The 18,209-nt window shown below is 48.8% G+C and overlaps 8 protein-coding genes across 8 annotated transcripts; 5 read left to right on the top strand and 3 right to left on the bottom strand.

The window, feature by feature from the left end:
- Window positions 1–738: 738 nt before the first annotated feature.
- On the top strand, window positions 739–2,554 carry L228DRAFT_257565 (Orotidine 5'-phosphate decarboxylase). The gene is made up of 2 exons (XM_018333999.1): window positions 739–1,364; window positions 1,472–2,554. The coding sequence occupies exons 1-2, from the start codon at window positions 1,055–1,057 to the stop codon at window positions 2,269–2,271; spliced, it is 1,110 nt and encodes a 369-aa protein (XP_018191624.1). The 5' UTR covers window positions 739–1,054; the 3' UTR covers window positions 2,272–2,554.
- A 178-nt stretch (window positions 2,555–2,732) lies between these two features.
- Window positions 2,733–3,954, top strand: L228DRAFT_279316 (hypothetical protein). Its single transcript, XM_018335676.1, has 2 exons — window positions 2,733–3,293; window positions 3,403–3,954. Exons 1-2 carry the CDS (start codon window positions 2,781–2,783, stop codon window positions 3,607–3,609), a joined length of 720 nt encoding a protein of 239 aa, XP_018191623.1. The 5' UTR covers window positions 2,733–2,780; the 3' UTR covers window positions 3,610–3,954.
- A 301-nt stretch (window positions 3,955–4,255) lies between these two features.
- L228DRAFT_257563 (hypothetical protein) lies at window positions 4,256–8,835 on the top strand. The gene is made up of 3 exons (XM_018333998.1): window positions 4,256–5,499; window positions 5,578–8,314; window positions 8,587–8,835. The coding sequence occupies exons 1-3, from the start codon at window positions 4,588–4,590 to the stop codon at window positions 8,772–8,774; spliced, it is 3,837 nt and encodes a 1,278-aa protein (XP_018191622.1). The 5' UTR covers window positions 4,256–4,587; the 3' UTR covers window positions 8,775–8,835.
- A 113-nt stretch (window positions 8,836–8,948) lies between these two features.
- Window positions 8,949–11,608, bottom strand: L228DRAFT_257562 (hemimethylated DNA binding domain-containing protein). The gene is made up of 4 exons (XM_018333997.1): window positions 11,059–11,608; window positions 10,850–11,003; window positions 9,600–10,795; window positions 8,949–9,370 (listed from the first exon to the last, which is right to left on the bottom strand). The coding sequence occupies exons 1-4, from the start codon at window positions 11,481–11,483 to the stop codon at window positions 9,205–9,207; spliced, it is 1,941 nt and encodes a 646-aa protein (XP_018191621.1). The 5' UTR covers window positions 11,484–11,608; the 3' UTR covers window positions 8,949–9,204.
- A 289-nt stretch (window positions 11,609–11,897) lies between these two features.
- On the bottom strand, window positions 11,898–13,027 carry L228DRAFT_242466 (PUA domain-containing protein). The gene is made up of 3 exons (XM_018331443.1): window positions 12,901–13,027; window positions 12,638–12,778; window positions 11,898–12,506 (listed from the first exon to the last, which is right to left on the bottom strand). The coding sequence occupies exons 1-3, from the start codon at window positions 12,912–12,914 to the stop codon at window positions 12,104–12,106; spliced, it is 558 nt and encodes a 185-aa protein (XP_018191620.1). The 5' UTR covers window positions 12,915–13,027; the 3' UTR covers window positions 11,898–12,103.
- A 161-nt stretch (window positions 13,028–13,188) lies between these two features.
- Window positions 13,189–14,648, top strand: L228DRAFT_257560 (DUF846-domain-containing protein). The gene is made up of 4 exons (XM_018333996.1): window positions 13,189–13,368; window positions 13,531–13,576; window positions 13,823–14,106; window positions 14,265–14,648. The coding sequence occupies exons 1-4, from the start codon at window positions 13,284–13,286 to the stop codon at window positions 14,414–14,416; spliced, it is 567 nt and encodes a 188-aa protein (XP_018191619.1). The 5' UTR covers window positions 13,189–13,283; the 3' UTR covers window positions 14,417–14,648.
- A 188-nt stretch (window positions 14,649–14,836) lies between these two features.
- On the top strand, window positions 14,837–16,425 carry L228DRAFT_257559 (hypothetical protein). Its single transcript, XM_018333995.1, has 2 exons — window positions 14,837–15,590; window positions 15,702–16,425. Exons 1-2 carry the CDS (start codon window positions 15,008–15,010, stop codon window positions 15,929–15,931), a joined length of 813 nt encoding a protein of 270 aa, XP_018191618.1. The 5' UTR covers window positions 14,837–15,007; the 3' UTR covers window positions 15,932–16,425.
- A 44-nt stretch (window positions 16,426–16,469) lies between these two features.
- On the bottom strand, window positions 16,470–18,178 carry L228DRAFT_235177 (DUF605-domain-containing protein; the record flags this gene model as incomplete). Its single annotated transcript, XM_018330696.1, has 4 exons — window positions 16,470–17,673; window positions 17,735–17,862; window positions 17,921–18,021; window positions 18,076–18,178. 4 exons carry the CDS (start codon window positions 18,176–18,178, stop codon window positions 16,470–16,472), a joined length of 1,536 nt encoding a protein of 511 aa, XP_018191617.1.
- Between the last annotated feature and the right edge of the window lie 31 nt (window positions 18,179–18,209).

Genomic DNA, 18,209 nt, shown 5'->3' with positions numbered 1-18,209 from the left:
ATTCTATCGAGCAGATGACGGACTGGAAAGGTTCGAAATAGGCGTACAAATACTAGAAAGCAACATCAATACACTAGCTGTCTCAGTTAATGCAAGGTCTGGATGAATTGAACCGCGATGAAGTAATACAAAAATTACAAATCACGCAACTGATAAAGTACAGCTTGACGCCATAATTGGGATTTTGGGCAGGGACTGGATACGTCGATGTTGTTTGACCTCAGCTATATCGATATTGGATACCAATACGTGGACTCTCAGTCCTGCTTGCGACCTCCTGGATGAACTTGTGGAAGTTAAACTCTATTTGGGAGCCTAGAATCAAGGTGCCTACAACTTATGACAGGCCATAAAATACACTTACCATCCACGACATTGATAAGTTGCCAAATCTCCCGGCTTCAGGTGAGTCGAGCAATGATATAATATTAGTTTGCACTTTGGTCTTGTTTACCATATAACCACCATACAAGTCGTACATAATCTAATCAATGTACACAAATGTGACTTGTCGGTCAGATTTAGTGAAGAGATGGCCACTGATTGGTTTCAAATATTCATTTTGAGCTGCTGTGCTTCTTTGTAAATAGTGAGGGCCGCTGAATAGCGATGCCATACCACAACGACGTTGTACGGAGTAATGTCCGTGGGCTGCATCGGCGCTAGAGTTCCGCTCACCGAGAGGCAGAGGTCTAGACCAGATCGGGGGAGAGATCTTTGCTCCACCAAGAGACCCTGAAGGAGCGAAAAGACGTCGCATTTGACAGACCAAGAACCTCTTTTATCTCCGTGTTGCATGGGATTCGTTATCGACCGGCATTTTATGTAACATTTCTCTGTGACTCTCTCTAGCTTTAAAAAACACACCCCACACCAATTGGTCCGCCAACCCCGCTACCCCTCTGTCTTGCCCCTCGTTCAGTTGCGACTGTCAACAAATTTTCTCTCTTCCGACTTGTCTTGTCGATCCCAGCATTTTCTTTCGTCGCCAGCAGCTTCACCTCCAGTAATTTTACCGATTGCACTGTCGCTCCGTCGATAACATATTTCCATCATGTCGCAGCCAGACACACGCGCAATGTCCTTCAGCAAACGGGCGAACTTACCCAACACTCATCCTCTTGCTGCTTTCCTCCTCCACCTAATTGTTATCAAGCGCACCAATCTCTGTCTGTCGGCCGATGTGACGACTACTTCAGCTCTGTTGAACATTGCGGAAGAAGTTGGAGACTCGATATGCATGCTCAAGACGCATGTGGACATCATCAGCGATTTCGGAGAGAAGACGGTTCGAGGACTTCGAGACATTGCCCGGAGAAAGCGATTCTTAGTCTTTGAGGATCGCAAGTTTGGTGATATTGGAAGTACGTTCCCTTTCCTCAATCTACGACCCTGCAGCCTTCCCATATTGAGTTTGATGACTCTACATGTTTTCCTATCACAGCATTTCACTAACCTAGAAATCTCACAGGCACTGTACAGAAGCAATACACTGCTGGTCCCTTTTCCATTGTTCGCTGGGCAGCAATCACCAATGCGCACATCTTCCCCGGTCCGGCTATTGTGACCGCACTCAAGGCGGCTGCAGCCGACGCCATTGCGGCATTCAACCGCTCGGTCGAGACCGAAATCAGCGTTGGCACACCGCGGCCCTCGTCTGACGAGGATGACGGCAGCTTTGACGGCTCTTCTGAAGGAGTTTCCAACGATGGAGACACCACCAAGCTTCCCCTACGCAAGCGTAGCATTGTCGCGGCCACGACGATCGAATCGTCCACCGAATCAACTACCCTAGAACGCGGCGCACTTGACGAAGCCACCGCCCAAGCAGAAAACGACCGCGAAAAGGCGCTCGAGGCGCTGGGCAGCCCACCACTGGCTCGCGGCCTCTTGCTTCTTGCCGAGATGAGCTCCGAGGGCAACCTTTTGACTGGAGCGTACACCCAGAAATGCATCGATATTGCACGCGACCATAACGACTTTGTTATTGGATTTATTGCCCAGCATGATCTGAACAGCAAGCCCGGCGACAACTTTATCACGTGCACGCCTGGTATTTCACTGCCTCCGCCTGGTCAAGAGGGCCAGAAGGTCAGTGGCGACGGTCTCGGTCAGCAATATAACACCCCTCACAAGGCTATCGTCCAGGAGGGTTGCGACGTAGTTATTGTTGGAAGGGGTATTCTTTCGGCAAAGGACCGTGCTGCAGAGGCTGAACGTTACCGCCGTGAGGCCTGGAAGGCATACGAGGAGAGAGTAGGCGCCAACTAAGTTGACCCTGGGGAAAAAAGTTTTCTACATCGGATGGATTTGTTGGGTTTGGATTTGATTGCGATTTGAGCAGGGTAGATATACCAATAAATTATTTCGCTTCTTTTTTTTTTAAAGCTATAGTGGTATGGATGGACTAGCAATGGCACCGGATGACGGGGAAATAAGCAGATGATGCAGCTGGCTGTATGAAAGCACATGAAATAACGGATCTATAGATGGACTTGGAATAAGGATTAGATGGCTAAAAATTGTAAGATGCTTTTCTGAAATTAAACAGGACATGGTTATTTCGAGTGCCAAGTATTGCAATATGATTTCTCTTGCTACGTAGTCGGTGTAGGACGTATGGCGTCACATTTTGTCTTGTACAGTAGTCTGTTTGGGAACATGTTATAGCTTCGCTCTTCGCCGCACAAGCTTAACGCGCGAACCAAAGTACAATCGCGACTCAACCGAGCAGAAGAACCCCAAACAATAAACAACAAAAAGCAAGACGAGACCACAAAATGTCCACCGCAACGCCAGCTCGGCGTTCCGCCGTTCCACCACCTCCGCGTCCGCCTGTGAAAGTCTACCCTGGCGCAGTGTTTCCCGAGAGCAGTATCTTCATGATCGGCTACTATCCGTTGACAATTGAGCCACACGCCGTCGTACACCCTCGTGTCAGATTTACGACACTTCATGGACCTGTACGAATTGGACCGGGCGCGATCATCTCCGAGAAAAGCATGATCGGAGTACAATATACAGAGCAGAAACAGCAGAAGCAACAACAGCAACAGCCAGAGCAGATTCCTCCCGCCACAAGAACAACGGTACCAGGACAAGGCCAAGGCCAGGCGCAAGAACAAGGGGAAAGCTCAGAAGGAGAGAAATCTCAAGCTCGCAAAGTTGAAAGCGTGACGCTTGAGCGCGGTGTCATCATCGAGCCAGGCGCGTACGTCGAGGCAGAACTTGTTCGAGAAGGGACTGTAATCGAAGCTGGTGCGAAGATCGGCAGAGGTTGTCATATTGGACGGGTATGTTCTACTTCTCCCTCAATTTATTTATGCATTAATTATGCTTGATTTGCCTTCTTGTTGATGCGTATCATGATAACCCAAGCTGATATGAAATTATTTTGTCTAGTTTTGCAAGATATGCCCGTACATAACTATTCCTCCTGGGGAAAACTTGCCAGATTATACGGTCGTTTATGGCAATGGTGAGGGCGAGCGCCGCATCGACCATGCAGGCGCAACGGAGCCAGGTCTTGATGAGCTCAGGCTGCGCATGAGTAGCGTTCATGTTAATTTATTGAAGAAGTTGGTCCAAGTTCCACCGAAGAAGGGTTGATGGAGTATATTTGTATCTGATAGCCCGGGAGAGCGTGCTCTCAGAATGGGAGTTAATGATGCAGAGCAGATATTAATGAACATTATGCGGTGTTACGAGGAGTTGTTATTATGGAATCGAGTTCTTTGGCATTGACAATGGATGGATAGGCATTTTGCAAGGCGCAGGAAGGATTGGGAAAGGGGGCAAAGGCAATACGGTCTGCTTATTAGAAGAATATTCTTTGGAGATTTACTTCATACCCTCTGTTTAGTACATAGAGATTGCAATGGTTTTTAGTTGAATGTACATCCAACAGGGTCGTAGCTAGGTACGATGATCAAAGGAAGGGATTGGGATTTGGACACGATGATGATGATGATGATGATGATGATGATGATGATGATGATGATGTCGGTCTGGAGTGAGACCTCGCCAAAGTTCTAGTTAAAGTCCAAGAGCTTACTTAAAAGTCATTAGAATTGAGTTTCCGTCCCCTAACTGACTTAGCCCGTTATATAATAGCATTGGATGGTAGCGAGCACAACTGTTAAGTGTCAGGGTGTCAGGTTTAGTGTCGTGGTGTTCAGGGTCCAGGAGGAACTTCATCCTCCTTATCTTTGCCCCTTTTTATCGTTTAATTGGTCAACTACACGATAAATCACCCACAAACAACCCCCCGTCAAAGATACCAACGGGGCCGCGAGGAGAAAGGACAAGGCCGTCCTCGTGGGAAACTAAACCCTCACACCAAGCTACTCCGTCGTTTGCACCCAACTTTGTATATACGGTTCTCCGGGAGTTTGAAGCTACAGGGAGCAGATATTGGCAGCCCTGACAGTCGGCCCCATGCTCTCTTGATGCCACGAACCACTGTTACTACTGCCATCAACGGTTAATGTTACATCCAATATTCTAGCAATTGGCTGCCCCTAAACGGCGCAGCTGTGCAGTCCCTGACCTCCTCGCCGAGTCTCAACCTCCGCTCTCGACAACGCTATGCTAGGCTCGGGCTTTTTGTCTAGCAATCCGCAGCATCCAACACGGAGGTCTTCTCTGTCTCCGTCAAACTCGTCCTCGTCCGTTGTCACTATTCAACGAGCACCTTCTTTCCGTCTCCACTCCGACGGACGAAACATTGGTGACCATATACATAATCCAAGGGCTAGTCCGCCAGTTTCGCCTCGTTCAAACAGACGTTCAAGCGGGAGCTACATTCGCTCAAGCAGCATTGGCAAGATCAACGACGGTATAAGGAATCTAAACCGGTGGTCTCAATCAACCGCGTCGAGCGGTTCCCCTGAGACCGGGCCTCACGTTCAACGCTCCCGAAGGCGATCGAGTTTTGCCGGAACAGATCACTTTGCGTCTTTGGGGGAGATTGCAGCTGCAGGGCATTCGCAGGGCCAATATGGATTCGGAGGAGCTCTCATCAGCCCTACCTTGAGCTCATATAGCTCAGCAGCGCCCACATCCCCCCCTGAGTTTCCCGGGTCACCAGAAAGCAGACTCCCGAGGCTGCAGACGACATGGTACTCAGCGCGCAACGATGCAGACTCTTCGGCAACATCAACATACTTTCCTGGTTCGAATATTTCACATCAAGCCCAAATTTCCGCACAGCCGTGGCAAGCACATGGTCAGGATTTTGGGATGAATTACCATGATCGATCCACTCCTTCTATTTCTCCTGCCAAAAGTCGAAATGGCGATCGACCTCGCGCGGCGAAACCGCCTTCACAAAAGTTGATGCTCTCCAAAGCACTTCAAAAGGCAAATACTGCTGTCTTGCTCGACAATGCTCAGAACTTCGAAGGTGCAATCGATGCATATAGGGACGCTTGTGCCCTGCTTGGCCAGGTCATGCTCAAGAGTTCTGGCGAGGAGGATCGGCAAAAATTGGAAGCAATTGTAAGTAGGAAAAAGCGGGTTTATTTTGGAAATCATTTTGGCGAGTTCCTAACCACTAATATTTTTACGTCCGCATAGCAAGAGACATACCACGCGCGAATTGACGAGCTTCAGAGCCTGGATCCCTATTTTCAGGTCGCCGAAGGCAAAGAACTACCTGCTCGGCCACCCAGCGACTATTACGAGGACCAGGTTTCACCATCGGCGGCAAGCGCAGATGAGGAGGATCAAAACGAGCAAATATTGCAAACATCAAGAATGATGCACCTTGTGGATGACCCCAGCCTCGCTGTACCCGACACGCGCAGGTCCATGTCGACAATCCGGTCTCTCCATCCAGGAGACAGCCTCTTGCCCGCTTTTGAAGAAGTGGAACAAATTGTTTCTTCTACTCAAGGCGGGCGGCTCGCTGAAAGGACCCGTTGGTCGAGATCACCTCTGGCACGACGAATGGAAAATCAGCCTCTGAATTTAGCACCACCCATGGAGGAGGGTTATATGCCCCGACCATTGACTCCGCGTCGACCTTACGGAGACCAGCAGAATCCTGATTTCCTCCATCCGGATCATCTGCATCCCGGATCGGCAGACTCAGAAGCGATCAGACCCGGCAGTAGCGAATCGGTCTCGTGGTTGAATACGGTTGATGAAGACGGTAGTTCCTCTCCTCCGTCTATTCACTCGAAATCCTCTTTTGAGGATCTCCAACATGATCGCCTCCGCCCAACGAGCACTGCCACGGCAGCTGAATTTGATGCTGCGCTAGATGCTGCCGTTGAGGCAGCTTACGGTGACGCCTACGAGGCTGCTCCTAGACCGCCAACTCTTTCCGAGAATCTCACATCCACGGCTCGCCGCAATGTTGAGCTTGCGAAGGAGCGAGTTCGCGAAGCCGAGAGGGAAGTGGCCATACAGATGGCCCGTGAGAGAGAGAGGGAACGACTACTGCAGAAAGCACTCGGCAGCGATGTACGAGATAGCGTTGAGCTTGAGTATCGACAGGACGAGGCGGAAGAAGAGGAACGCATCCTCGAAGAAATGACCAGGGATTTTGTAATGGATGATGTTGAGTTTGGGGCGCAGTCAAAATCTGCGCTTCCGCGACAATCAGACTCTAGTGGTTTCTCGGGGAGAACATGGGGAAGCTCTACCGGTTCTTTCCCAACGACCTCTGTTGGTTCAACCAGCTTGTCCACCGTTGCTGAAGCCCCTATTCCGCCGTCATTTCACCTGCCGCCCCTTTCACCTCCGCCTCATCCGCCTCCTTCGGGCGCACTTCCAGCCCCGCCGGTGGCACCACAGAACACAAGCAATCATTCCACCAGTCTGGGGCCTGACGGACAGTCTCAAAGGCTAAGTGTAACCAGGGCGCCGGGACAAAGCGTGCGAGACAGAAGACTTTCCGGCAACAATACCAAACAACTTACCATCGAGACCGCCAGCAAGCCGTCTACCGCGTTCCCATCCCCAACAAATGTGTCTCCCGGTTTCCATGATCGGACACATGCACTATCCATTCCCAAATCAGCTTCAGGCATTCCAGACGAACGAGATGTTAGCAATTCTTCTGCCCTGCACCTTCCATTGGCGCCCAATGGAATGCGAATGAGTCGACAAGTTTCAGCACCGTTGCTTGGATCGGATACTTTGGCATCTTCATCTGACAGGCTAGCGGCCTCACCATATGATACCACACCTAAGAGTGACACTGAGGTGCAAGATATTCTCCCCCCGGGGAATCCACCAGAACTGCCAGAGAAACCACCAAGTTATGGAAATCTGAAAAAGAACCATTCATCATCGAGCTTGAAGAACCGAAGCTTCTCTATATCAAGTCCAGAATTTTCAGACACATCCCCGATAACGCCCATGAGCACCTCCTTTCCATCGATTTCACAACACCGCAAAGGTCTCGGGGCGCCCCTGCCCGCTCTACCTACGCCAACATTGGCAAGTCTGAGTTCTTATTCCCAGCCCTGGGGAGGCGTATACCTGTTCGAATCCGACTTTCATTCGACAGACACGCCAGGGTCTCCAAATGAGCTTGCCAAAGACCCACCCGCTCCTCTGGAACCTTGCCCAACTGCATACCTCTTGCGTCCCTTTTGGCTTATGCGATGTCTCTACCAGACCATTGCGCACCCACGAGGCGGCTATCTCTCGAACAAACTCTTTGTCCCAAGAGACATTTGGAACGTGAGGAATGTCAAGATTAAAAACATTGAAGAGAAAATTTCAAACTGCGACTTGCTCACGGCGGCTATGCTCAAACTCGCCAAAGTCGACACCACCGACGCCGATGCCCTCCTTGACGAAATGCAGGCCCTCGAAACCGTCCTTGATCAAACACAAGCCAACCTCACCAAGAAACTCGGAAACGATGTCGGTGTTTCGGGCACTTGGGCCTTTTTTAAAGACGCACCCTCAACCAATAACACCGATTCCACAGCCGGAGATAACCCATCCTCATCTTCCTCCTTGCTCTCTCACTCCTCCTCCAAGGGCGCTTTCGGCTCGAACTCCTCCGGTACCAGCGGCAGCGGCGGCAAATCATACTTGTCATCATGGCGGAAACTCAGCAGGAAACACCCCGCCGCGGGTTTCGCGCACGGCCTCTCGTCGTCCTCGTCTTCGTCCTCCACGTTGTCTAGAGACGTCCCCAAGGAAGCGCTCTCCATGGATACAGTCCCCACCACGTCCAGCCCCAGCGCGCACCCTTTTCCCCCGCGAAATATAAAGGCTTTTCAACCCACGGGGCCTAATGCAACTTATATGAGTTCGCTCGCGAGACTTTTTGACTCTGTTCAGATCTTAGGTATTTTTTCCCCTTGTTCTTTAAAATCCGTCTTTTCATTTCATCAATCCATCTTCTCTCCTCGTGTCTTGTGTCTTTCTCATTTTCTTTTACCTCCATCTCCCCAATTTTCTTTTACCCCCGTCTTTCCAAATTCTACCCTTTTCTTTTTCCACCTTTCTTGACCCTCCATATCCTATTCTATTCTATTTTACACCGTACAATATTGAGGGAGAATCTGGACGAAGATAAGAACAAAGGAAAAGTTTCCATCATGCTAACATAACTTCCAGACGACCTCGCGCGACAAATTGAAGATCCCGGTCTCAAACACAGCTCCCCCACGCACGTCGGGCTGGAACTAAGCACCCGGCACGCCGCAGAATTCTTTGCGTTTTATATATGTAGATTTGTTCTCATTGATATTGGCATGATGCTTGACAAGTTTATCAAGCGCGGTAGCGAATGGGCTTTTGTATAGGGTAAAGGGATATGTCAAAGGGTTATAGCGGTTCACTCTTCTGTCTTTTTTTTTTTTTTTTCGCTAGGAAATTGGGTCAGATTTTTGTTGTACATACCTGGGGTACTTATGTCATTGTCATTGTCATTGTCATTCATTACAGTGCGCTACTGAATTTTAATTGAACTGAACTGGACTGGACTGGTTGAATTGAATTGTAATATAACCTTGTGATATCGAAAAGGTTTTTGATTCAAGAGACTGGACACTTGACTGTTGGTCCACCATGTAAGATGAAATGGCACAGGAATGCATAGGTAAAAAGAAAGTCATGAACCATAAAAAGAAGCAAGGAAGGAAGAGAAGAAAAATAAGTTACAAAATAAAATTACATACTCAAATCGAGGGAATAGATTTAAAAAAAACCAAAGAGACGAGACGGTTACTAAACTTAATCATCCGGGTATTCATCCTTGATATTGCTCACAAAGACCCTGTTCTCCTTGTCCCAGCGCTTAAAGTACCGTCCTGCGAGCGGGAGCAAGGAATACGGCACTTCGGGTGTGATGATTTGCATATTTTCCTCGGCGACGTATCGCACGCTTTTGTCTTCCACTCTGTTGACATGAATTAGCTCGAGTCGTTATAAGATATGACTGAGATATGAAAAAAAAAAAAAAAAAAAAAAAAGGAGAAGAGATAGCCGGAGCGGACGAAAGAAAAAGGACGGGGTACGGGCCAAAGAGACGAGGAGAAAGGACGGGAAGAAACGGACGAGGAAGAACAGGTTGAAAGATAAGATGAGGAGGGAGAAAAAAAAAGTTATGAAGACTTAAGGGGACATACAAAACGTGATAAAAGCTCTGATAGCGACCTCTAGAAAGACGATCGATTTCCATTTCCTGCATCCAGTGTTCTGCTGCACGGCACTCGGCATCCCAGCCGGTAATGACGGCCTCGTAAGCGTAGCGCTTGTGTCTGAATACTTGTCCGACTTTATATCGGGGGAGCTTTAGCCCCTCGAGTCCTGATCGCGCAATGATCTTTTTGGGAATCAAGTCGCCTGCTCGCATGACTCGGGTGGCTTCGAGAAGTTGTTGATATTCGGACAAGTTTTGGAAAAGCGGAATGATGTAGCGCTCAAAGAGGGATACGTCGTGCGGGAAATGCGTGACGAAATGCTCAACAAAGTATGGCAAGTACTGTCGTCGACGGGAGGCTGCAGCGAGCTGTTGGGGACCGTCGGTCATGACGCCTAGTAATAAAGAGGCCCATAACGCGCTGTAGAATGCGCCTTCGAGGTCTGGAAATGGCTTCAAGTCTTCGGGTGGAGGAGGGGGAGTAAGATGATGATGTCGATGTGCGTGTTGTCGTGTGAGCGCCAGATGCTGGTTGTCCTGCACGGATTTCATAATGTTGCGCGCATTTCTTAGAACCATTTCAGAGTTGGTCGAGTCGCCGAGAAGTGATGGATAGGTTGACTGTTCAGCACCAATTGCCACGAGCTGACTCTCGAGTTCGCGGATATGCACCTCGGAGTCACTCCTGTAGGGATCCAGATACATTATTTGCTGATGCTGAGGCGCTGCTGAACTTCCGCCAGCGAGTAATGATGCTCCATCAAGCGTCTGTCCTGCTGATGGAGGGTAGACTCTCCATGGATCCTCGTACGTTGCTTGCTGCGTTGAGCTTGGGCTGGAGGGTATTTGTCTTCCATCAAGCGTCTGGCCGGCTGGAGGGAGAACCATTGCATGAACATGAAATGGAAATGAGCATGGTCGAGCATCCAATCCTATCCGCTGCGCCACGCAGCAGAACACCGCGACCGATATAAGTGGTAAAGAAGGATGGTCGTGTCCGAGTAGTGCTATACCGATAAATCTATTTTGCAGATCGTCGTAGCGGCCCTCTGGTACCTCTATAAATCCTCTAGCTCGTAAGAAAGATGCCAGCTGTGTTGCTTTGGCGCGGGGCGAGAGACTATCGAGGTCCGGTGTTTGTTCACGAAAGCGCTCGGCCAGTGCATCGAGGGCATGGGACACCTTCCTTTGCGTGAGTATGATTCAGCTTCATAGGGTAAAAGTATGCTCACTTACATCCTCAAGATCACCCTCCCTGTCTTCTAGCACGAACATGTCAAATGCGCCGAGGGCTCGGTCGAGAGTGACATGCTGACCCTCCTTGAGTTTACACCACTCCTGGATCGCAATATTCCGATGCAAGCATCCGAGGACCGCACTACTGTAATATCTGCGACGTTTATTTGTCAATATTTTTCATGGGATATAGCTTTTGTCTGATTTACCTTCTTGCGAGCACATCTTCGGCGGATTCGCTGACATGTAAGTGTTGTAACAAAGTGTCTTTGGCACCATATCCTAGGTTGACTATTGCCTGAAATTTATCAATCCGGCCTTTTTGACTGGCAAGGATGCTATCAAGTAGCTTCGTGGCCTTGCGGTCAAGCAAAGCACGCTCGACGAAAAGTTGTCTCCAGTCAACCTGAGCCACTGGACAAGCGCTTTTCTGTTTGATCAAATGCGTTGGGTCCCAGTATCGAAACCGAGTCAAGCAGAGATGTCGCCATAATATGGGTTCGATTGCAAGATAGCGAAATCGTTTGCAGACCGATTGAATTGAAGCAAGTGACTCCGCCGGCACGAACCAGAAAATGCTCTGGATGACCTCGTCAGGAAGGGACAAAAACAATCCATGTTGTTCTGACGACATGGCAAGACAACTATAACAGACTGTGTGCTAGGACACAAGAGGAGGATTGGTCCATTAGGTCAATGAATAGACCATGATTGTGGGGAAGGCTGGAGATTGTGGGTTATTATTTAGGTTGCACCTGGAGTTCATTAATGAGATTAAGGTGTCGAGTGGCGCCATGGCATCACCTCTTATCGATAAGCTAAGCGGGGACTAAACCGTTGGCAGTTGATGAGAGCCAAAGTAAATGATTTATCTAGCATTCGTCAGAACATACAAGAAGCAATAACAAGAATATAAAATGTAATCAAAATAAAGTGAGATCTTCTCTAACAATGATCTATCCAAGTACAATCATATAGCCATATCCTATACTAAGATGGCATTCAATAGTTTCACTTGCAACTTAAAAACAACATCACAATAGCAATACACCGTCCAAGCCCAAGTCATGTATCGACTCTTATTTTCTATTTTTCCCCTTCTCACTTGATTGATTTTGCAAGTGGCATCATACGTGTGAACAAAACTTTTCTTTCATAATCTTTCATGCAAATCGGCGGCTTTCGTCTAGCCGCAGCTAGGATATATCTTCAACGTCATATGGCTGAGCCAAGCAAAAAGAAATGACAGACCAATTACTCCACGCTCAGTTTCCATAGTCCATCACCAAGATAGTGTCCTTCATCCATAACCACTCCCTTCTTCTTCTCCTTCATTTCTTCCGTGCCCATCTTCAGGATACCAATCAGGCAAATCTCGTCTTTTCCTTCGGCGCCAACAGCTACGACCTCCCCAGGCTTCAAAGCCTCTTCAGCTGGCGGTAACCGTCCGCCAGGTGACGTCAAACCAGGAGCCATGAGCGCTGCGCCAGACAGGACAAAACGGATCGCGCCACGGTCAATCTGGACGCGCTTGAAACAGTGCGGAAAAGCATGAACGAGCTTCAGGTGAGGAAGGAAAATGTCGTCGGCGCCCTTTTTCTCAATCTCGACGAAAAGAGGATGTGATTCGAGGGAGTAGAGTGTTGCAAAGTCGGGGCTGCGGTTTCACAAGACGGGACGTGATTAGCTCAAACACGAACGGCGGCAAAGTATGGGTAGTCCAAGGCGCATTTCCATTAAACAACATGAAATATACGTGAGGAGAAAATGTCAAAATTATTGACGTACAGTTTCATCACATCAAGCTGTGACTTTTTCGGAATAATCTCATCGATATATGGCGCAAGAAGAGGATATGAGTCGCATAGTTTTGACCGGAGAGCACGCTGGGCCGAAGACTTGACCTTGGTCTTCTTCGCCGGATTGATACTATTTTGAGAGATTCATTAGATCTCAATACTTGTATGCGAATTGTGTCATATGAGGTGAGGTTTGTAGATCGTATCAGATAGAGCCTTTAGCTGGTGACTGGCAGACAGAACGAGACTTACTCCTTCTTGAACATGGTGAAAGATACAGTTCCCAGATAGCAAGAAAACGAGACAAATGAAAGCGGGTATCAATTCTATGACTTGGTGATTTTGTTATGGTTCGAGTGCTGTATACAATTTCACAAGGTTGCCCCACGATGAACAAAGGAAGAGTTGCGTAGTTGGCCATGTTCGCGCGCCGCGGGAGCTGCGCATAGCGGAAAATGCCGAGACACGACAAGGGTCCAGGAGCTACGACAGTCTGCCTTACGACGCAATTGCAACGGTAGCTTCATAATGAAACCTTCTGACGCCTAATCTGCAATAACATGACAATTTGAATCAGCTTCGCAACTTAGAATTTGATTTTACATAAGACGCCAGATCATTTTTCATTATCAACTATGGACAACCCGGCGCCTGGCACGCTGAGCTGGCGCCTCAGCTCGCATCCCATTACATTGTTATGTTTCCTAGGATTTAGAATAGGTATGTCGATTATGCATCTGCTTTGTATAGGCTTTTCTTCATCTCTTTTTGGTTTCTGGGTGGAGCGGGGGGTTGGATGAAGTGGCGGAATAAATGCGCGATTGAATCGGGATATGTGTACTTTCCCTGAATATCCGCTGACTGACTGTGTACGAATCATAGCAAGTGTATTGATTTACCTACTCGGACTATTATTTACGGATAATTTGTATGGTCACCTTCTGCTATTGCCGTCTTGCGCTTTCTTTGAGAGTTTCCGACTTTGAGATATTCATATATGAATCTCGAGCGACCCGTCTCGTGAAGAAAGATGCTCAAATATTCTAAAATCATCGCCAAATCCGTTGCATTAACTTTTCCTGCCCCCTACGCCATACAATACAAATCTGGAGCTTATACACATCAAATCTGCAACAAACCGAACTCCATTATAACTAACATATCTCCAATCTAGTGTTCTCGTTTTTATCTTATGCATCCTCGCGCTCGCCATGGACTTTTACTACCTCAAAAACATTGCGGGCCGACGGCTCGTGGGACTAAGATGGTGGAATGAAGTAGTTGCGTCGTCGGGCGACTCACATTGGGTCTTTGAAAGCTCTGATCCAAATGAACGACGGACGAATGCGACAGATAGCCGCTTTTTCTGGTGGGCGCTGTACCTCCAGCCCTTGGCGTGGGTAGCGCTGGCCATTGTGGCGATTGTCAAAGTTGAGGTTATCTGGTTGAGCTTAGTCGGTGAGAGCGCCCTTTATTTACTCTTTATTCTGGATTGTTTCTGGTTTCGCACGGCTGTGTTACTACACGATCTGTTTCAGGCTGCTTTCTATTATTTTGCCCTTTGCCAGCCAGTTCAAAACAAAGCAAACGAAAACATGCTAACAGTCTAAAATTAGTTATTGCTCTGGTCCTTACAATCACCAACACAGTTGCGTTCTCCCGCTGTGACAAGTTCAGTCAAGCATCGAATTTGGCCTCGACCGCGTTCAATACCGGCGGTCTGGCACGGAGCATCGCCGGCGGCATGTTCAGTCGGATGTTTAGGTGATAAACTCAAAGAGAGTGAGATTGGCAGAAAAGGGATTAAACTTGTGGAGTTTAACGGAATCTTCTTTTTCGCCTGCAATGTTTTTTGTTTACGTATATCATCTTGTTCGACGACGACAGCCTAGCTAGTACTTCAATGCTGGGACGAGTCCTCTATATCATCAACATTTTCCAAAACAAAAAAATGTCGTGTTGCATAATACATCGTATAACCTTCTAAGACAAGCGCCCTCAAATTCTTTATCAGGAGGCTCTATGACTGTCCCGCACATCTGCCCATCCAGCCCATTTGCCCGAGCTCCAACCTGTGGCCATGACGATGCGCTTAGCCGGGTAACCACACGTACGGAGGTATTAGCTCTAGTTATTCAAACTTAGTCCGTGCGTCCACCGCACCCTGCCGCGGAGCATCGAGCATCAACCACCTTTTCCTCCTCCGTCCTCAAGCTTGTCCTGTAGCTATCTTCTTCCTAACTCCATTGCTCCATACCTGTCCTATTTACCGTGAAGTTCTAACAAAATCCCACTATCGTTTCTTTCTTTTATCTCAACACTCTCAACGCACGACAGTGTTCCATATTTTCAATCGACAATGGCGACTTCCATCCGCTCCTCCATCCACTCCTCCGCCCGATCCGCCGCCGCAGCATCTCGCGGCGCGCCTTTTCTCGACTTTTTGTATCCCTCAACTATACATACCCTTCGCCGCCAACGCACGCGTACCTTTACATCTCTCTCCCACCTCAATGTCTCGTCATCGTTATCGTTCTCCTCTTCCTCCTCTTCCTCACATTCGGCTTCAACTCCACCAGAACCCGGTTCCCTCCCGCGCATCGCCCAGCCCTCAATCTGGACATCCCTGATCCCATCATTCCTGCGCCGTCGTCGTCATGATCAACCAGGAACCTCCACTGTCGGTCGTCACGCAACCGCAGCCTCCCAGAAAAAAGAATGGAATCCAGCGACGTTCTACATTGTGATATTCCTACTGATCGGGTCGCAAGCGATCCAAATGATTGCGTTGCGGAGAGAATATGCGACGATCACGCGCAGGTCGGAAGCGCGGATCGGGTTGCTCAGGGAAGTCATTGAGCGGGTGCAAAAGGGCGAAGAGGTGGATGTGGAAGGATTGTTGGGGACGGGGGATAAAGTCAAGGAGAGGGAGTGGGAGGAGGGTAAGTTTCTACTTTCTTTTCTTCCCCCGTGGGACACATGTCAGCGGAGTGGTGGAAGGGGGTCTGGGAAGGATAGAGAAGAAAAAGATTGCTAATGTTGATAAATAACAGTATTAAAAGAAATTGAACAAGAAGATGCGCTTTGGCGATCGAGGGCGAATAAGGCCGACGCAGAGGAAGAGGTAGAAGGTAAAGAGGCAGCGGCAGAAAAGAGGCAAGCAGCTGTTCGTGGAGATGCGGCGCAGGAGCAGCAGCAGGCCCAGCCGGTCGTCGGTGAGCAAGAGGCGAAAGCAATTGGATCAGCAGCACAGGCAAAGAAAGGCCGGAGGGAATATTTCTAGGTCAAAAACTTTGAAAGGGGAAAAAATGAATTTATTGTCATCGTTTATTTGGAATTAACAATTGCCTATTTGGACGAAATGACAGAAGGAAGTGCATTGCTTTTTGCAAAAGAGGAATATAAGTTACGTGTGATCAATCTTGTGCAAGCTGTAAAGAAAATCCATCGACTGGAAACCAGAAAACCTTGACTATTTGAATAAGCAAAAGGGGAGGAGATGGCCGCCAAATATACTGCTCGAGAGTACATGGTTGTTCAAAGCTGAGTCATGGTAAAGGCAAAGGAACGCTGACATGGATGGACCGGCAGAGAGACAGGAAGGGACAAAAAAATTGAAAGAGAAGAGTGTAGATTACAATTTGACGTGAATTGGCTGGGTATAAAAGTGAGAAAATGAAAACCACATGTCAGAGATGTAGAAAAATAAAAAGGCCAGTGATAAATCAAGCATATATAAATCGCCAATGAGGCTACACAAAAAAGGTTTGTTGCAGCGATTTCACCCTCGTCTCAACCTAAGACCTTGCATTGACAAAGGATTACCTCGCGCCGAGAGCTTTCAACGCCACACGCAGCTCCTTGACGGCAGTCGTTACGTCCTCAAAGTTCAAAGCAGAAATGGCCCATCGCGCATGTTTCTGCGCATTGCTAATGGCTTCTTCATCGGCAATAAATGTTTCCGGGCCAGAGCTTGCGGACGTCTGCGACTGAGCAGGCTGAGCTGCAGCTGCACCAGGTCCAGAACCATACGATCGATAGTAATCGGCAGAAGTCGGCGGAATGTGTTGCGGTGCCAAAGGCTGTGACAGAGAAGGTGCGCCAGGGACGGCATAGCCATGCTTTGGCGCAGGGACAGTGGTCGGGTCAAAGTCTGCAGGTCGCGCTGGAGGGAATGGTGCCGGAGCAGAGGTTGGACCACGACCCGAAGTCGGTGGAGCTGCAGAGAAGCCCGATGGTGGTTCAGGAAAAGGTGGTGCCGCGGAAGCTCCTGGTTTGCTTGCTGGTGCACTGGGCAGGTTTGGAGCAGCCGTCTCAGTGGGGACGGCAGGGAAATATCCATCTTGGCTGGTGTCCATTGTGTCATTTCCACCTTTCGATGGTGATTGCGCATTAGAGGCAGCCTCGGACGGATGAAGAGATTCATCGAGGTATGACTCAGCTGCAAGCTGCGGCTCAATTCGTTCGTTCTCGTCCTGAACTTCTTGAACCGAAGGGCCTGGTCCAGGTACAGGTGTTTGTGGCTTTGATGCATCGCGGGAGGGATGTAGAGATTCGTCTAGATATGATTCGGCCGCAAGTCGTGGCTCGATCCGCTCATTTTCGTCTTGGATTTCTTGGATAGAAGGTTGCCGGCCAGGAACGGGGGTTTGTGGCTTTGAAGCATCACGAGATGGATGAAGCGATTCATCGAGCACTGATTGAGCAGCAAGCTTAGGCTCAATGCGTTCGTTTTCGTCTTGGATTTCAACCACAGACGGTTGCCGCGGCTTGGTGGAGGAGGGTCCATTGATGAGTTGCACCTCTGGATCATTGGGGTCAAGCTCTGGTGCCTCGGCCTCTGGAGCCGGTTCTTGCGCCGGATTTGTTGCGTTAGGGTCCTCGCCAGCCTTGATAGCCTTGGCAATGCGCAGCGCATGATATTTGGCAAATTTGGATTTGGCCGCCATTTCAGGGTCGGCGGGACCCCAAATTTGGAGGAGGTCAAGGAAAGTCGCCGCGGCTTGGAAGGTGTCCGCCGTTTGTCTACAGAGACCAGCGAGTCAGTATATCTTTTCTGTATTATGAAACTGCATGTGTTGCGCACCGAGTGGCTTTGTCAGCTCTCATCGCATTATCCGCTCGGTGGAAGGTCTCGAGACCGAATTGCTCAACGTAGGCCTGGCCAGCGACATCGTCGGTAATTGCGTCATTTCCAGCATTTGCTTGTTTGGTCTGGAGCCCGTTAGTTAATGTTCCATTGCAGCAGCCTTTTTAATAGTGTGAATCGTACTTGTTCGAGCTTATCCATGAGCGTTGTCGTATAGGTTAAGCTCTCACTGTCGGCATTGTGCAGCTTCTTGGAGAGGATCTGATTGACGATCCAGTAATCGCCTTTTCACACTGAATTAGCTCATGTGAGAGATGAAGATATTCGATTGTACATACACCAATAAGAAACGACTGGCTTGACAGCTTCTAGCTGAGCTGCACGGTGGGCAAAGCGAGAAATATCGGCAGCTTTTAAGCTTTGGGGGATGTTGTTTGCCATTTTCTGGCGTGTTGTTGCCTGTACTATTGTA

This window comes from Xylona heveae, assembly GCF_001619985.1.
Source record: "Xylona heveae TC161 unplaced genomic scaffold L228scaffold_1, whole genome shotgun sequence".
Classification (NCBI taxonomy): Eukaryota; Fungi; Ascomycota; class Xylonomycetes; order Xylonales; family Xylonaceae; genus Xylona; species Xylona heveae.
Note: the sequence above shows the minus strand (reverse complement) of the source record. Positions and strands in the feature narration are given on the sequence as shown.

Coding starts and splice junctions, on each gene's coding strand:
- L228DRAFT_257562 (XM_018333997.1), bottom strand. CDS start 11,483: ATGTCGTCAGAACAACATGGATTGTTTTTGTCCCTTCCTGACGAGGTC. Junction 11,004..11,058: donor GAAGATGTGCTCGCAAGAAG/GTAAATCAGACA, acceptor TAAACGTCGCAG/ATATTACAGTAGTGCGGTCC. Junction 9,371..9,599: donor CAGAGCTTTTATCACGTTTT/GTATGTCCCCTT, acceptor TCATGTCAACAG/AGTGGAAGACAAAAGCGTGC.
- L228DRAFT_242466 (XM_018331443.1), bottom strand. Junction 12,507..12,637: donor CAGCTTGATGTGATGAAACT/GTACGTCAATAA, acceptor GTGAAACCGCAG/CCCCGACTTTGCAACACTCT.
- L228DRAFT_257563 (XM_018333998.1), top strand. CDS start 4,588: ATGCTAGGCTCGGGCTTTTTGTCTAGCAATCCGCAGCATCCAACACGG. Junction 5,500..5,577: donor GGCAAAAATTGGAAGCAATT/GTAAGTAGGAAA, acceptor ACGTCCGCATAG/CAAGAGACATACCACGCGCG. Junction 8,315..8,586: donor TGACTCTGTTCAGATCTTAG/GTATTTTTTCCC, acceptor CATAACTTCCAG/ACGACCTCGCGCGACAAATT.
- L228DRAFT_257560 (XM_018333996.1), top strand. CDS start 13,284: ATGGACAACCCGGCGCCTGGCACGCTGAGCTGGCGCCTCAGCTCGCAT. Junction 13,369..13,530: donor TTTCCTAGGATTTAGAATAG/GTATGTCGATTA, acceptor TACGAATCATAG/CAAGTGTATTGATTTACCTA. Junction 13,577..13,822: donor CTATTATTTACGGATAATTT/GTATGGTCACCT, acceptor TCTCCAATCTAG/TGTTCTCGTTTTTATCTTAT.
- L228DRAFT_257559 (XM_018333995.1), top strand. CDS start 15,008: ATGGCGACTTCCATCCGCTCCTCCATCCACTCCTCCGCCCGATCCGCC. Junction 15,591..15,701: donor GGAGAGGGAGTGGGAGGAGG/GTAAGTTTCTAC, acceptor GATAAATAACAG/TATTAAAAGAAATTGAACAA.
- L228DRAFT_257565 (XM_018333999.1), top strand. CDS start 1,055: ATGTCGCAGCCAGACACACGCGCAATGTCCTTCAGCAAACGGGCGAAC. Junction 1,365..1,471: donor CAAGTTTGGTGATATTGGAA/GTACGTTCCCTT, acceptor GAAATCTCACAG/GCACTGTACAGAAGCAATAC.
- L228DRAFT_279316 (XM_018335676.1), top strand. CDS start 2,781: ATGTCCACCGCAACGCCAGCTCGGCGTTCCGCCGTTCCACCACCTCCG. Junction 3,294..3,402: donor GAGGTTGTCATATTGGACGG/GTATGTTCTACT, acceptor TATTTTGTCTAG/TTTTGCAAGATATGCCCGTA.